The 17110-nt window shown below is 45.5% G+C and overlaps 1 protein-coding gene across 4 annotated transcripts in view; it reads left to right on the top strand.

Moving 5' to 3' along the window:
• Positions 1-2112: 2112 nt before the first annotated feature.
• NTPCR (nucleoside-triphosphatase, cancer-related) overlaps positions 2113-17110 on the top strand; it is a 44392-nt gene continuing 29394 nt past the window's right edge. The window contains exons 1-3 of one of the 4 annotated variants that reach the window (XM_036829313.1): positions 2113-2550; positions 14881-15043; positions 15537-15633. In XM_036829313.1, the coding sequence (XP_036685208.1) occupies positions 2541-2550; positions 14881-15043; positions 15537-15633 (270 nt within the window). In that variant the 5' untranslated portion in view covers positions 2113-2540. Of the gene's footprint in view, positions 2551-9370; positions 9586-14880; positions 15044-15536; positions 15634-17110 lie in introns of those variants that run through there. The other 3 variants (XM_036829314.1, XM_036829312.1, XM_036829311.1) reach the window with 3 other exon arrangements.

Here is a 17110-nt window from a genome sequence, read left to right as displayed (position 1 = left end):
TTGGAAGACCTAGTAGACAGGCAAAATGTGCACATTCCAAGTTTGCAATTTAACAAAACATGTTTTAAATAAAGCAAGAGAAGCATTAATTAAAAACTTGTTTGTTTGTTTGTTTAAATTACAATAGGAGACCATGAAGTAGTTTAGTAAAGCCCTTCAGTTTTCAAAAAAGAACTCCAGGCTTAAAGTTCATGAGTAGCTTAAAAGTAATTTATATCCATATCAACCTGCATAAATGCTTCGATACTCTGAAATCCAGAGACCACTGGAACAAATCAAACCTGGCCCAGAGGAGAACTAAGTGAGCCTTTATAACATGGAAAGGTGAATCTGAGAGTGGTTATCTCATCCAAAAAGGACTCAGAGATTTAGAGCAAAAGTGCAGATTTTTGCCATATTCCTTGGTATAAAAATGGTTCTGAAAAGTTCTTTGAAATAAATTCATAGTGTTATTAATTTCTGAACCCTGTGCAAGGTCATCATGTGTTCCTTCCACCTCTTTTTTCTTTTCTCTAGCTTTTGTAGCTGGGTTTATATAAATGGGCCCCCCAGGATGCACCCAAGACCACCCCAGGGTCTGAGCCAACCAGGCCTTGGTATTTTGTTGTCTTGTCAACTAGTTCTGGGACAAAGTGTGCTGGGGATGAGCCCTGGGTGCCATCATGGGCAGTTGGTGTCCCCTAATCCAGCCAGGTGTTGACCTAAAACAAATAGACTGCCAGTTATTTCTCTAGCACAATTGGGTTTATTTGGAGATTTGCAAAGACTTACGATTGGGAGTCTGCAATCATGGTGAGCCATTTGCAAATTCCCCCACAAAAATGGAGGGGAGAACTCTTTTATAGAGGGGAAAAGGAAGTTGGGGTGAGAGTGGAGTAAACAAAGAGCCCATGTTTTATCATTGGCTGAGCGTTAATAGTCCCTCATTGGCTGAGTCCTTGCCATGAAAGGCCTGTTGGGCTCTGCTATCAGCATAGGGCATGAGAGCGCCCCCTTCCGGTCTCCCAACTCTATTTAATTGAGGTTTCTGTGTATTAGCGTTTACAGAGGCCTGGGCTACTCGGAAAGGCTGAGCTCTTGCAAAGCAGAGCAATACTCGTAGGCAATGAGATGGCACTATACGTGTCAAGGGTCAATATGGCAATAGTGCTGAGCTGCAAATTTAATATGTTGTGTGTGCAACAAAGATTCATCTTTCCACTTACACAAAATGCAATGGTTTGTAGACCGTGCATCTGTACCATTTTAGACTTCTCCTATAGTAAGCTTATTAAATCACTATTTCTTGATGCCTGGTTTTTAGACAGAGAGAATATAGTGGTGAAATTATCTTTAGGCCAGAAATGACAGTGGGAACAGTTGTCATTGAACTAGACTCCCTGCATTCACTGGGGATTTCAGGATCCTGGGGTGTTGGTGTTAAGCAGAAACTTCGAGTCACAGATCAGGATGTGGTAATGGACAGCAGAGCCGAAGCTATCCAGTCATCAAATGTGAAAAAACATAACCAAGTAAATTTTGAAGATCTAATTGACTTTATTGAACGGTTCATGAACCAGGCATAATTCCATCTAGGAAGCAGAGGGGAGTTCCAGGGGCCACAGAAAGGGAAAGGTTTTTAAATGCAGGGCAAGGAAGTCAAAACCAGAAAAAAAGGATTATTTCAGATTAAGTCATTTCCCTTGAGGGGCAAAAGAATCTTATTAGGTGGCTTACCTCATCTTCCTCTGGGGGATAGAAAGGGCCCATGTGACAGATAACCTCACTGGTACTGACCAGAAAATTCCTGACTGGTTAAGACTACATTTCTAGGGGAGGTTGAAGCTTCAGTTAGGTTCAGTATTAAGCCCTGGTTCGGAGGTGTGGCCTGGCATAAATGGCTCTATTTTGGGCCTGTGGTTTTCGTTTTAACACAGACCATGAAGTAATTAGAATAGTCTGACCTGCAGTATCTTTGGTGTTGGTCACGGTGCCCCTAGAAGTGAGAGTTGGGAACTACCTAAAGTCTTATTTTGTGTACGTGGCGAAGCTCTACATCTGTTGGACAGAAGTGTGAGCTGAGTCACCATGATAGACTGTTACAGCCTCTCAACCGGTTCCCAGACTTGAGTCATTCAAGTTCAGCCCAGGGCTGGGCCTTGAGGGAGGCAAGAAAGACCCCTAGAGTGCAATATCGGAGAAGGCACTGCCTCCTAGATGACGAAAATGCAGGGTCGGCCCCGCAGGACCTGAGAGCCATCCCCTCCTTTAATTCTGTGCAGGGGTCCCTTTCTTGCCTCACCCTGGCCCCAGCCAACAGAGGCCCTTGCCTGAAAGGGAGGCCAAGCCCTCCGGAGGAAGGATCATGCTACACAGCAAATGTTTAGACTGTAAATCTTCCTCCAAAAGGCCCTGTGGCCATTTACCAGAGTGTCTGTGTATGAGGAAAGGTGAATAATCAGACTTTTCCAAGATCACAGGACGCTGCTGACTCTAAACTGAAACCAATTTCTGCAGCCAAGACACCACTGTGCCCCACTTGCTAGGCAGAACGGGGGCTTATGAAGGGAGGTAAGTTTTTTTTTTAATATTTTTGTATTTATTTATTTATTTATTTATTGGCTGCGTTGGGTCTTTGTTGCTGCGCGCGGGCTTTCTCTAGTTGCGGCGAGCAGGGGCTACTCTTCGTTGTGGTGCACGGGCTTCTCATTGAGGCGGCTTCTCTTGTTGCGGAGCACGGGCTCTAGGCGCACGGGCTTCAGTAGTTGTGGCACGCGGGCTCAGTAGTTGTGGCTCGCGGGCTCCAGAGCGCAGGCTCAGTAGTTGTGGCTCACGGGCTTAGTTGCTCTGCAGCATGTGGGATCCTCCCGGACCAGAGCTCGAACCCGTGTCCCCTGTGTTGGCAGGTGGATTCTTAACCACTGCGCCATCCGGGAAGCCCCAGGTGAGTAAGTTTTGATAGAAATCCATTTCATAGTGGACTCAGTGGGTCCTGAACCCACCCTTTGGTGATTTCCCCAGTTTGGAAGGCACACTGGAAACATACCCTGAGGCAGGGTGGGCTCTGGGTGAGGGTGATTCACAGGTTCCTTACAGGGAATGGACTCCTTGTTTCTCCGCTGCGGCATCTGCAGTGCAGCTTCTGCACAGCAGTTTCTTCTTGGGCTCCACGTGTTTACGGGGGATCTCACGGGAGGGTGGACGCAGCAGGTCCAGGAAGGACCCAGAGGAGTCTTGCAGGAGCCCGGGCCCAACCCCGCCCCCAGGCTGCACGGAGCGCCCTGCCAGGACCAAGGCTGCAATCACCATGGCCTCCGGCTCCATGTGTCTTCTCATCAGTAGCACCTAACTCAGGCCAAGGATGGGAGTATCTGGAAGGTGTAGCTTTGGGCCCTTGCCTTTTCCTTTCCTTAGCTGCAAAGGAGGCTGGAAACGAGATCTCTGGCGTGCAAAGAGGTGACCCATTCCCCAAACACAGGAAAGGGTTTAGATGCTGGGCAGCAAGAATGAATGTCAAGTTGAACTATGCTGTTTCATAATATTGATGTGAAAAACGGTGAGATAATGTGTGTAAGAGCTTAGGAAGTGCCTGGCACATAGGAAGTGAGCTGAATAAAGCTTATGTTTCATGAGGAGGAAGAGGAGAAGAAGGAAAAGTTTCTACTTGAGGAAGACTGAACTCTACAAATCTGACTTATGTCTGGACACATCCAGAGGCATCCCAGGGGCAGGCCGTCAAATCAGGTCTCCTGATGGAATAGCAGAATAGGAGAACCACGGGCCACAGAAGGGCAGGCTCAACCATACCATGGGGAGGGGACACCTCAGCAAATCCCAGACTGTGAACAACTGGCTAAGACAAACCAGCAGTTTCTTTACCAAAGAAATTACCAGACAGAGAGACACAGAGAGAGAGAGAGAGAGAGAGAGAGGGAGAGAGAGAGGGAGAGAGAGAGAGATGGAAGGGGTCCTTTAAATTAAAGGGATGCAAGCTATTTCAACTAATTACAATGTATAAACCTTACGTAAATCCTAGTCAAACTAAAAAATATCAGTGAATTAATTAGGGAAATTTGAATACTGAGTTGGTATTTTATGATATCAAGAAATAATATTTGAGGTGTGGCAATGGTATTGTGGTTACATTTTTTTAAAGTATCCTAATATTTCAGAAAGGCATATTAAAATAGTTATCAATGAAATGATATGATGTCTGATATTTTGATTGAAAAAAACTCAGTGTGGGTTTAGGATGGGGAGGTGCAGATGAAACAAGATCAGCCGTGAGTTGGTAATTGCTGAAGCTGGCTCTGTGTCCAAGGGGCCTATTATCCTATCCTATTCTCTCCACATTTGTACATGTTTGAAATTTTACATAATAAAAATTTAGAAAAAGAAGAAAAAGGAAAAAGCAAAACCCCTGACGTAGAAAACGAGTTTAAGAAATGCTTCTAAGAGGAACGCAAGTGCTCAGAGAAGGTGCAATTACACATCTGGCAGGTTCCCTTTCCAGGCTCACAGGAGCTCTGGGAGATGGTAATACTGCCTGATGGACTTTATACCGTGTAAGAGCTTCTCCATAAATAATCCCACTTCATACTTGCAGCACACCTGAGGGTCCTGCAGGGCAGGAATTTCATTTTTATTTTTCAGTTGTGAACACTTGGGCCTAAAGCAGTTGCACGACTTGTCTAGGGTAACATAACAAGCTGGTCTCAGCTCAGCGACTTGAATTCGCACTTTAATGCTCCTTTCATGGTTCCACGTATTTATTTCTACCCAAAGCAACCACGCTCAGCTGTCACTTGCGCTCCTGTGGCAGGAAGCCAGGCCAAAAGGTCCTGGTTTTGCTCATGCAGATGTGGAGTGTCACATCCTCTTGGGTAAAGATGGGCAGTGTCCCCACTACTAAGCCTCAGGTCTGTGGGATGGCAGGGGGGCTGCTTATCTGGGGTGGGGTGGTAGGCTGTATGTGTACCCAGGGTTGGGTGCAATTATGTGAAACAGACCTGACGTTCGCGCAGCCCAGTTTTCCTTCCACCAACAAGCTCAAGCGCCGTCACACCATTTGGTCCTATTCTTTCCTGCTTTCCCTTGCAACTTTGCTCCCTGGACTCCACAGTCTGCATAATTGGGAGAGTGGTCCTCCAAGGCCATCTGTCAGCCATGTAGACAGAATCTGACTTGCGGCAGCTGCAAGAAAGGAACAGAACGGGGCTCAGGACAATCCTGGGTCTTCCAGCTATCAGTGCTGAAGTCTCTAGTTGGGGCTGTTTCCTAGGGACAGAGAGGGGACAGGCATCTCATCCTAACCAGGCCTGTGGGAACATATTAGGGGCCCCAGGAGCATCCCTCTCCAGAAGCTTCACCAGCCCTTAACTGCAGACATTGGTTTGCGAGGTTTCCAGCTCCAATGAGAGCCCTTGCTGGATGAGATCCACCCTGGGACATCAGAGTCATTCTGCGACAGCGAAGGTCTCCTCATCCTCACCCAGTCAAGCGATGCCTCCTCCACGGCCCAGCTCCAAACGCACCTTCTCCAAAACCCCTTCTCTGACCACTCCAGCCTTTACTGATTTCTTTTCTTCTTCCTCACTTTCCATATGTTGATTTTTTTTTTTAAGTTTTTAATTGTGGTAAAATATGCATAGCATAAAATGTACCATCTTAACCACTTTTAAGCGTGTGGTTCAGTGGTGTTAAGTATATTCACAATGCTATGCAACCATCACCACCATCCGTCTCCAGAGCTCTTTTCATCTTGCAAAACTGAAACTCTGTCCCCATTAAACAATAATGCCCATTTCCTCTCTCTCCAGGCCCTGTCAACCACATTCTACTTTCTATCTCTACGAATGTGACTATTCTAGGTACCTCATATTAGTGGAATCAGTATTTGTCTTCTTGTGCTCTGAGAGAACTCGGTACATGGGAAACACGAGGTAAACGTTAGCTATTATCTTTTTTTTTTTTTTAATTTTTTTCCCCAGTTTTTTATTTTTTTAATTTTATTTATTTATTTATTTATTCACGGCTGCGTTGGGTCTTCGTTTCTGCACGAGGGCTTTCTCTAGTTGCGGCAAGTGGGGGCCACTCTTCATCGTGGTGCGCGGGCCTCTCACTATCGCGGCCTCTCTTGTTGCGGAGCACAGGCTCCAGACGCGCAGGCTCAGTAGTTGTGGCTCACGGGCCTAGTTGCTCCGTGGCATGTGAGATCCTCCCAGACCAGGGCTCGAACCCGTGTCCCCTGCATTAGCAGGCAGACTCTCAGCCACTGCGCCACCAGGGAAGCCCCAGCTATTATCTTTTGTTAAGTATGTCCAAGTATTACAAGGTTGGTGGCCAAAATGCAATGGCAGCTCTCTCAATGGCAATTTTTATTCAATAAGGTAAGTAATCTAAAGGGGTGGGAAAGGAATTCTTCCCCCCAGGAGCTCAGATAAAGGTATTTCCATTTTGAATGAAAAAAAGTAGTAGCTCATGGATATTTAATAGTTTTAAAAATTTGGACCTTAGGTATAAGGGTCTGTTCACCAGTGGTTTTTTTGATTCTTTAAAATTAATTAATTAATTAATTTTATTTTTGGCTGCGTTGGGTCTTCCTTGCTGCGCACAGGCTTTGTCTAGTTGCAGCGAGCAGGGGCTACTCTTTGTTGCGGTGCGCGGGCTTCTCATTGCGGTGACTTCTCTTGTTGCAGAGCGTGGGCTCCAGGTGTGCGGGCTTCAGTAGTTGTGGCATGTGGGCTCAGTAGTTGTGGCTCGCAGGCTCAGTAGTTGTGGCTGGCAGGCTCAGTAGTTGTGGCTCGCGGGCTCTAGAGCACAGGCTCAGTAGTTGTGGTGCACAGGCTTAGCCGCTCCACAGCATGTGGGATCTTCCCGGACCAGGGCTTGAACCAGTGTCCCCAGCATTGGCAGGCAGATTCTTAACCACTGCGCCACCAGGGAAGCCCTGTTCACCAGTGTTTTTGATTGTCTTAGTCTTTTCAGGACAGAAGCTATTCAAATGGACCTTTGATCCCTACTATGTATCACAGTGCATAGCCTCTGCAATAAAACAGAGGAAGGAAAGAAGGGAAGGAGGGAGGGAGGGAAGGGGGGTGAATATATTAAATAACCAGCTCTATTTACATCAGGTGTTGAATATTCATTAGATACAGCAATTTTTTTTTTTTTTTTTTTGGTTCCTACACATCAGAGGCTGATTCAAACCGGAGCAATTGTCATATTATTCTGCAAACAATAGATTCTCCACTGATGGGATCCGAGCAAAACGAATGAAAGTGAACCTGCACAAAACAAAGCTGTGCAGTGTTAGCGTTCCTGAGGAAACGACAAAGCCAAACAGAAGCTCTGCCCCTTTTCCCCGTGCCTCTCAGCTTGTCCTTGGCGGTTCACTCTCACAGCCTTCCTCGTTTACTCCCATCATTTGTTAGGAGGCTAAACGCCCTGTTTCTGCTGGTTCACCATTCTTCCTTGCGGTGACCCAACTCCCACCTGCTTGGTTTTCCGCATTTACTGCGATCATAGCCACACTTTTCAAGAGCACACAGCACAGCCAATGGGTGTGCCAGGACTGCAGCCCAGGGCCAGAGACACGAACCACAGTCAGAGAGTCAGAAAGCTTTCCCCTATACCCATGTCTCCCACTGCCCCTTACTATGAGCCAGATCTTCTGCAAAGCTCCGTTTTCCCCATCCCTGCACCAGGACATGGTGCCCACAAATGTACAGCATCTGGTCAAATGAGATGGGCTGTATACGAATATTCCCCAAACCCATAAACCTATACACGTGCAAGTGAGCACGCACACACGCACTATTGTTACTCCTAAGTGTATTTGTACAGTAATTTAAACTTGGGTTAGGTCCTGAGTACCAGAAAACAGAACCAAGAATATGGTTACTGGGGATGTGAAAATATGTAAGAGGGGGAAAAGACAAATGTGAACGTGTTTGCCAGCCTGGCATTCAGTCGCCCCTGTGGAAATAGCCCCTCAATTCCTCTTTGGGGAACATCCCTCCCTCAGTTCCCGACCCTGGGATTGAAAGGGGCGGGTCCCCCAATGGAAAAAGAATATCCAACTTCGGAAGAATTTTCTTTTTGTTCTGAAACATCAGTTCTCTACATCTGGAGTCTAGATGTTCCTTGAGTTACCTAAACTGATGTCTGCTGGTAGCTACCAGAATTCCAGGCATAACATCAAAACAAAATAATCCATCCTCTGGTGAACCTTACAAATACAAACTGCTTCAGTGATGGAAATGTTACATAGTTAGCATTTAAAAATAAAAATTTTTTTTAATGAAAAGAAGAGTGTACATATGACTGTGTACATGTTTCTTTCTTTGGGAAACTACTTCTGTGGGTTTACTTGGCTACATCAGCTGTTCTTCATTCCAGTTTGCATGGAGGTGAAAGAAATCTGAGTGGAAGGCCCTACCTGACCAGCGATGCAGCCTTATAAATGTTCCAGAAATGATGGTGACAGCTCGACTGTACAAATCTGCCTTTTAGATGATTCCTTTTCAAGCAGCAAGAAACGGAGGCCATCTGACTGGTGTATATCCAGGCTAAAGGGAGCCGTGGAGGTCCCGGATGGGCACACACCAATTAAGTTGAGCACTCACTGAAATTGCTTTCTCAGAATGGAGAATGATCGATCAGGAGACAAACTGTACACATACTAGACTGAAAGAGTTTACAGGTAACTCTGGCCCAAAGCCATTGCCACTTCATTTCATGGGCTGAAACACCTCAAGTGGTGAAGTGAGGGGGGACGAGCCACTTAATGCTTTGCACAGCGAGATCCAACAGCTGGGTCTTGCGTTGGTTTACATTTATGGGATGGTGACAAGAGGGGAAAATTGGTCTTCATGTGCACGGCTGAAGATGGGCCTTTAGAAACTGCCGAGGAGTTTCAACAATAACAACAACAGCAAAAAAGATCGAGATGCTCAGGGCTCGCCCAAGATCAATCACCCCGAATGTCTGGAGGTTGGAGCCCAGGCATCAAGCACTTTTAACCAGTTGATACTACTCTGCAGTCACAGCTGACAACACTGGGTAAATAGTTCCAATCGGTAGCATAGCCTCCTCCTTTGGGGAAGGCTTCCAGGGACCAAGCCTCCTTCAGGAGGGCTGATCCCTGCAGCCCGGGGGAATTTCAGCTCGCAGGTCCCATCCCAGGGGCAGAGCTCGGGCAACGGCGCCCACCTGGAGCAGGATTGGTTTAGTAACACGCTCTCACGCACATCTCCTCGCAAACACCCCACGTAAGTCCAGCACCGAGGCTGGAACACAGGGACCCGCAGAAGACCGGAGCACTACCCTCCCACCCTAGACAGGCAGACGCCGCTCGCTGGGACCGGGGCTGAGAGCGGAGGGCGCATGCGCGGACCGAGGCTGAATGGGGAGAGCGCATGCGCGGCCGAGAGGGCGGTGCTTCCGGTTGGCGGAGGTGGGAACTGCGGCGTTGGGGGCGGATCCTGGGTCGCGACCCCGACCCCTGCCCCGTTCGGCGACTTCGACCCCGACCCCCACCCGGGCAGTGACCCCCACCCGGTCATACCCGTATGGCCCGACACGTGTTCCTGACGGGACCCCCAGGTAACCCCGCCCGGGTCTGCGCCTCCGGGAGGCCGAGGGGTGGGCGTGAGCGGCGCCCGGGCTGGGGGCGGTCCGGTGCTTTGGGCAAGGGGCTCCGGCCGGTGGCCTCTAAAATTGCCCGTGTAAGTTCCAGGCTTGGTGGTCTGAAGCCTGCGTGTCCTTTCCCGGGAAACGTGACTGTGAGTCCATCAGATAAGTGAAATGAGGCCAACTGCAGGAGAACAGGAACCAGCTTGTGATGGGGTCGCACCTGGGCTTCGGTCTTAAATAGCAGGGGCGGCGGCAGCAGTAATAACTCCCGCAGTTGTGAAGTTGTGACGGACACGAAAGATATTTCAGGATCTCTGCCGCCACCTCGGTGGAATCGAAGGTGTCTGGTTTCTGTCGATAGTAACACGTGCTCCTTCCCTGCTCTCATCATGAAAGGAAGAGCGGGATTTCAGTTGCAGGGTAGTGAAACTAAACATGCAACCGTGTTCCCCATCCACGTTCACCGACCCACTGAATTCCCTCCATGAGTGAGGCCGCAGGTTAAGAGCCTTGGTACCTACAGGACACCGCCCACCCAGAGCCTGCGTCTGCGTCTGTCTCTTCTAATGCAGATCCCTCAACCCTCGGGCTGTGAAGGTCTCACCTGTGAAAGGAGATAGTGTGCGTTCAAATGAGAGTCTGGGGGAGGAAATAGGTGCCTTTTAAGCCAAGATGCTGCACGTGGATAACTCGTTATTGAAAGAAGAGGTAGGAAGGTTGTACCAGCATCAGATACATTAAGGGGCGGGGGGGGGGGGGGGTTAAGATGGGCCTAAGCAGAAAGTGATTTCTTCAGCTTCTTTGCAGTTTTCAAGTTAGCTGTGGGTTCAGATATCAACCATTGTTCCCCTGGGCCTGAAATTCTCTTTCACTTTATTTTAATGATTATCTTTTTTAGCCTTAAGGAGCAAAGGCTAACTTAATATTGCAGATTCTGGAATTTTATTTTTACCAGGCAATGGGGGAGTGCTGAGGAGGAAGGTGTGAGAAATTTCTGATACCCAGAGGTAAAGGACCATCTTCTGAAAGTTGATTTGTCAATCCTTTATTTGAAACTTGGAATGCAGTTTTCTCAGCAGGCTGGCCCCAAGACATCTATGTGTTTCATAACAGAGGTGGCTTGTTATTGTGATTGTACCTGGCTCCCGGAGGTGGGTGGGGACAGAGGCGCGCATGGCCAATACTGGTTCTTCTTTCTGTTTCCTTTTTTATAAAGGTTTTATGTACATACACATAATTGGAAGACTCATTCCTACAGTATAGCTCTCTTAAGCCTGTCCTCAAACCCACTCACCTTCTCTTCCTCCTAATCTTCTGTAACGGAGTTATCCTGTAATTTTAATTAGCTCAGTGGTCAGTGTTTACAGTATTATTAGCAAAAGCTAATCACAGAAGAGCCTTGGAGTAATCTATCATTTCTTTTCCCTTTATGAACAATTTTTTTTTCCTCTTTGGAGTTGTTGTCTAATGTTGTTTTCTCATTGACTTAGTTTCTTTCTCTCACCAACCCAATCCCAAACTCTGCCGGCTGTCTAAATCTCTACATGTTCACAAATGTAAAATTGATAGCTAGTGGGAAGCAGCCGCATAGCACAGGGAGATCAGCTCGGTGCTTTGTGACCACCTAGAGGGGTGGGATAGGGAGGGTGGGAGGGAGGCTCAAGAGGGAGGGGATATGGGGATATATGTATGCATAAGGCTCGTTCATTTTGTTGTACAACAGAAAATAACACAGCATTGTGAAGCAATTATACTCCCATAAAGTTGTATAAAAAATAAATATAAATAAATAAAGCTCTACACGTTCAGACCATCAGATAAGGTATCTTCTCAAAGAGGTCACTTTTTGTTGTCTACACTGTCAGGGCCTCACCCATGTGTCTTTGGCACTTAGCATTTTTTCCAGCTTCCAACTATAGAGCCTCTCACCCATCCTGGAGGGCTTTCTCTGGTCCCTGGAGCCCACCCTGCCTGCACAGGGCAGGCCTGAAGGGCCAGGGAATTCCTTCCCCCGGGAGCAGCCTTGACCCATGATAGATGGAAGTGAGCGGGTAAACTCCTTACTTCCTCACCCCTCAGACAGGAGAACTCTGAGCCTTGGGTCCAAAACTGTCTCCTAGGATTTCCCAGTGGGATTAAGCTACCCACAATGGCAACTTATTTGATAATGCGATTATCTTCCTACCAGCATGTCGTCTTGGGGTGTTGCTTCCCAAATTAAACTGCCTGCACTTGAGTCTTTATTTCAGGGTCAGCTTTATGGGAGAACCAGAACCAAAATAATTCTGGAGCTTTCTGACCTGTTCTTGTCTGTGCATGGTGTGGACCTTTCATTTTGGGGTCTCCTTTACACAGGTCACTTCTTAGCCAGTGTAGACAACACTAGGGTAGTAGCTTAATTAACAGAGGTGAAAAATTCACCAGAAGATTTCTAGAGCCGAAGAGGAAGAAAGGGACTTGAGCCCAATGCCTCCTCTTGCTTTATAATGTTCTCTCTAACAGATCGGACCCACAGTGTCCCCTTTTGTTAAAGCTGTTCCATTTTGTCTTTTGCATAATGTAAATAGCTTTGTTTTTTCTTAAATTAAGAGTAATAACCACTCACTCTAAGACCAAAAAAAAAAAAAAATGAAATCAAGAAAAATTTTAAAGAGTGAAAATCACATGGGTTTCCAACATACAGAAATAAATGCTGTAAACCTTTCTGTGTTCTTCTCGACATTTTCTTCTATAAACATATGCATACTTCACTTTTTTTTTAAATTGAGGTATAGTTGATTTACAATATTATATAAGTTTCAGGTGTACAACATAGTTATTCACAGTTTTTAAAGATTATACTCCATTTATAGTTATTATAAAATATTGGCTATATTCTCTGTGCTGTACAATGTATCCTTGCAGGTTATTTATTTTATACATAGTAGTTTTTACCTGTTAATCCCCTGTCTTGCCCCTCCTACCTTCCCTCTCCCCTCTGGTAACCACCAGTTTGTTCTTTATATCTTTCTTTTTTGTTATATTCACTAGTTTGTTTTATTTTTTAGATTCCATATGTAAGTGATAACATACAGTATTTGTTTTTCTCTGTCTGACTTGTTTCAGTAAGCGTAATACCCTCCAGGTCCATCCATGTTGCTGCAAATGGCAAAATTTCATTCTTTTTTATGACTAATATTCCATTGTATATATGTACCACATCTTCTTTATCCATTCATCTGTTGATGGAAACTTAGGTTGCTTCCATATCTTGGCTATTGTAAATAATTCTGCTATGAACATTGGGGTACATTTATCTTTTCAAATTAGTGTTTTTGTTTTCTTTGGGTATATACCCAGGAGTGGAATTGCTGGATCATATGGTAGTTCTGTTTTTAGTTTTTTGAGGAACCTCCATACTGTTTTCCACAGTGGCTACACCAATTTACATTCACATCAATAGTGTACAAGGGTTCCCTTTTCTCTACATCCTCACCAACATTTGTTATTTGTGGCCTTTAAAAAATATAATGGAATACTACTATGTGTGTCTGCTGTTTCTTAACCTGCTTTTTCTCCATGTATTATTTTCATACCCTGTGGTCAGTTTTCCATGCTAACCAGTAAGCTGTTTCCATAGGTAAAGAGTATTCTCTTTAATAATGGCTGCATGAGATTCCTGTGTGTTTGTGTCATTACACACATGATACCATAATTTAACAATCAACATTACAGATCAACATTAAATTGTTTCTGTGTTTTGCACAATTACGAAGAATGCTGAAGTGAACATCTGGTTTCTTGTATCTCTGTACTGTTGTCAGATTCATTGCTGAGGATGAATTCCTAGCTGTGGCATTGCTGTGTACTGTGGTAGAAATGGCCCTTCAGGAAAGTCCCAGCTTACACATCCACCAAGGCCACTTGCCAGCGTTAAGCAGATTCTTCAGCGACTCCTAAAGCTGCAGTTACGGAAGGGCAGAGCTGGGGTCACGACCCTTTGTAGTTCTCTCCTAGTCACGTGAGCGTGGGCTGCCGCTCATGTTCCAGAAGGCCAGATGCCATCGTTTGCTAGTGTGAAGTTTGGAGGAGAGATGCTTTAAATGACAGATCATATTTTATTTCAAGGAAGGTTAAAAGGCTCCTTGGAGATCCCTGATGACTCTGGGCAGCCACAGAAATAATGTGATTTGCAACCCTGTTGTATTTCAGAGTAGCTCTGTTACAGACCTTTTTGTCCCCCTTTTTTGGTAATCATGATACCATTGACTTTAATCTGTATGGGAGCAAGTCTCATACAAACAAAGTCACGGTGGCAGATGAAGGCCCCTGTTAAAATGTATGGTCCTTCCTAGGTGTGTAACCGTGGACAAGTTAGCTAACCTCTCTGTGCCTCAGTTTCTTCATCTGTAAAATAGGGACAAGGATGGTAACTGCTTCAGAGGGTGGTTGTGAGAATTTAACCAACAAAATGCTTGTGAGGCACGCGAGACCAGGCCCTGGCTCCACAGTGTCAGTGATTAGTATCATTATGTTGCTTGTAAACACCCAAGAGTTCATCAGAGTAGCCCAGGGGTCGGGCCGGAAGGAAAGGAAGGGGTCCTGGGAGGGGAGGTTGGGCGGGTGGAAGTGCACAGGCTATAATCTGGGAAGGGGCTGTGGGCAAGCCGAAGGAATGCTTAGGAACACTCCAAGGGGTGATGGAAGGGGTGGCCAACCTGATGGGATTGCTCTTGTGGAAAAAGTTGAAAAACTGCCATTTCTAGTGGTGTTTGTGGTATTTAAGAGTCCCGTTTTTGGGACACATACAATGTAAGTTCATGGAGGAATGAAGTGATGTTCCCACTGTTAAACGTAGGTCCAGAGTGTCTTAAAATCCTAACTTAAGGCGTGCAGCCTTTGACCGAAGCTTGACCAGCTTTACTTTCTAGGGGATAAAGTTTGCTCCCCCAAGGAGAGTAAACCTAGGAGGAAGCAGAAGCTTGTCTCCTAGGATGTAAATTGCACTTGAGATTGTTATCAGAAAACCCACTCAACTGGTTCTGGGATTGTGTATGTGACAAAACCAATACTGTTTCAGAATTTTAAAATAAACTTCAAGATACCATTCATATTTCTATTATGCTTGTTTCTACTTGAAATTAAAGAGTGTTAACACCTGGAGCAGTCAAAATTAAGTGAAGTTAACATTCATAAAATCCATTTGCAGCCTATTTCCTCCTGGTGATTCCTGTGCTCTAACAAAGCAGTGGTTCCTAATGGGCTTTTTTTTTTTTTTTTTTTAAGGGGTTGGAAAAACAACGTTGATCCAGAAAGCCAGTGAAGTTTTAAAGTCCTCTGGCGTGCCTGTCGACGGGTTTTATACCGAAGAAGTCAGACAGGGAGGAAGAAGAATAGGGTTCGATGTTGTCACGTTGTCCGGCGCCCGCGGACCTTTATCCAGGATTGGGTACTGCAGCTTCATTTCTGCGGTGTTTTATTCTCCCTGGGCCCAGGGCTGAGCCAGGTGATCTCTTCTATCTTGAAGAATCCTGAGCCTTTAGGGATTTCTTGGAAAAAGAAAACAGAGGTTGAAATCATCACATGAAAAACAAAGTTGAAAATAATCGTATTCCACTTAGAACGTTCCCCACTGAGTAGTAAGCTCTTCTCACTTGGTACTTCGCAGCCCCGTTTCTCATGTCACTCTTCTAAGATAGGTGACGTGCCAGCTCCCTGAAGGCAACTGCCGGGCCATGGGTGGTGGTGTGCCCACCGGTGTTAGCCCTGCTCTCAGGAGAGGATGTGGAATCAGATCAGCTTTGCTCACTGCCACTTTCTGTGTGGGTGATTTTTAAGGATGGTTTAGCACACGCAGAAGGCCAGAGGCTCAGTGGGGCAGCTAAAAACCAGAAATCAGTAGAGGTGTCTTTCAACAAAGGATGTACTATCTTTTCTTTCAGGTCAGAGCTTCCGCCTGGAAAGCGTGAGTGCTGCGTTGGGCAGTATGTGGTGGATCTGACTTCCTTCGAGCAGCTGACGCTTCCAGTCTTGAGGAATGTGAGTGTGTGTTTCTGGTTTTTGAGCCCGTCTGTTCTCCGTGCTTTGTGGGAATTGCTGGCCCTGGGAACAGAGTGGCTTTCGCTCTTATAGAGAGGCCAGTTTTGCATTTACAGCTTAAAAGTCTTCAATTGATGGAGCCTTAGTAAGGATATGCCACATAATTTACTGTCACTCTGAACTACATGTAAACTCCTTGTTACAGAAATTCAGCATATGTAAGTATTTTACATTGGGAGGGCTCCGATGCCTAGCTACCATGGTCCCCAAAGATAAGTCTTTCCTCTGCTTTCCCCTTGTTTATATCTTAACCCTGTTTTCACAGCACAGCAAATAAACATTTAGGAAGGTAAAATGTCATATGAACATAGTGGTAAGCACCTAACACATTATATCACTGTATTACCTGTTATTTTTTTAAACAGCTTTATTGAGATATAATTCACATACCATACAATTCACCCATTTAAAATATACAGTTCAGGGCTTCCCTGGTGGCGCAGTGGTTGAGAATCTGCCTGCCAATGCAGGGGACACGGGTTCTAGCCCTGGTTTGGGAAGATCCCACATGCCGCAGAGCAACTAGGCCCGTGAGCCACAATTACTGAGCCTGCGCGTCTGGAGCCTGTGCTCCGCAACAAGAGAGGCCGCGATAGTGAGAGGCCTGCGCACCGCGATGAAGAGTGGTCCTCGCTTGCCACAACTAGAGAAAGCCCTCGCACAGAAACGAAGACCCAACACAGCCATAAATAAATAAAAAATAAAAATAAAAAAAAAAGTAGCTCAATTTAAAAAAAAATAAAATAAAATAAAATAAAATAAAATAAAATATACAGTTCATTTTTTTCTCTTGTATTCATAGGATTGTGCAACCAGTTAACACAGCCTAATTTTAGAACATTTTTGTCATCCCGAAAAGAAACCCCATACCCATTAAGCAGTCTCCATTGCTGTGTATCCCCAGCCCCTGGCAAGCACTACCCTGCTTTTTTGTCTGTAGATTTGACTATTCTGGATGTTTCCTAGAAAGGGAATGATACAATATGTGGTCTTTTTGTGACTAGCTTATTTCACTTGGCATGATATTTACAGGGTTTATCCACATCACAGTGCATATCAGTGCTTCGTTCCTTTTTATGGCTGTGTAATATTCCATTATATGGATATACCATATTTTATTTATCTATTCTTCAGCTGATGACCATTTGGATAAGTTTCTACTTTTTGGCTATTATGAATAATCTGCCCTGAACAATTGTGTACAAGTTTTTGGGTAGACATCTGTTTTTAGGTCTCTTGAGTATATACCTACGAGTGGAAATGCTGGGTCATGAGGTAGTTCTATATATAACTTTTTGAGAAATTACTAGGGTGTTTTCCAAACTAGCTGTGCCATTTTACATTCCCACCAGCAATGGATGACAGTTTCAGTTTCTCCACGTCCTTGCTAATTGTTACTGTCTTTGTAACTGTATCC

The sequence above is a fragment of the Balaenoptera musculus genome, chromosome 16 (genome assembly GCF_009873245.2).
Source record: "Balaenoptera musculus isolate JJ_BM4_2016_0621 chromosome 16, mBalMus1.pri.v3, whole genome shotgun sequence".
Lineage (NCBI taxonomy): Eukaryota > Metazoa > Chordata > Mammalia > Artiodactyla > Balaenopteridae > Balaenoptera > Balaenoptera musculus.
The sequence above is the reverse complement of the archived record's forward strand: the minus strand, read 5'-3'. Positions and strand labels throughout refer to the sequence as shown.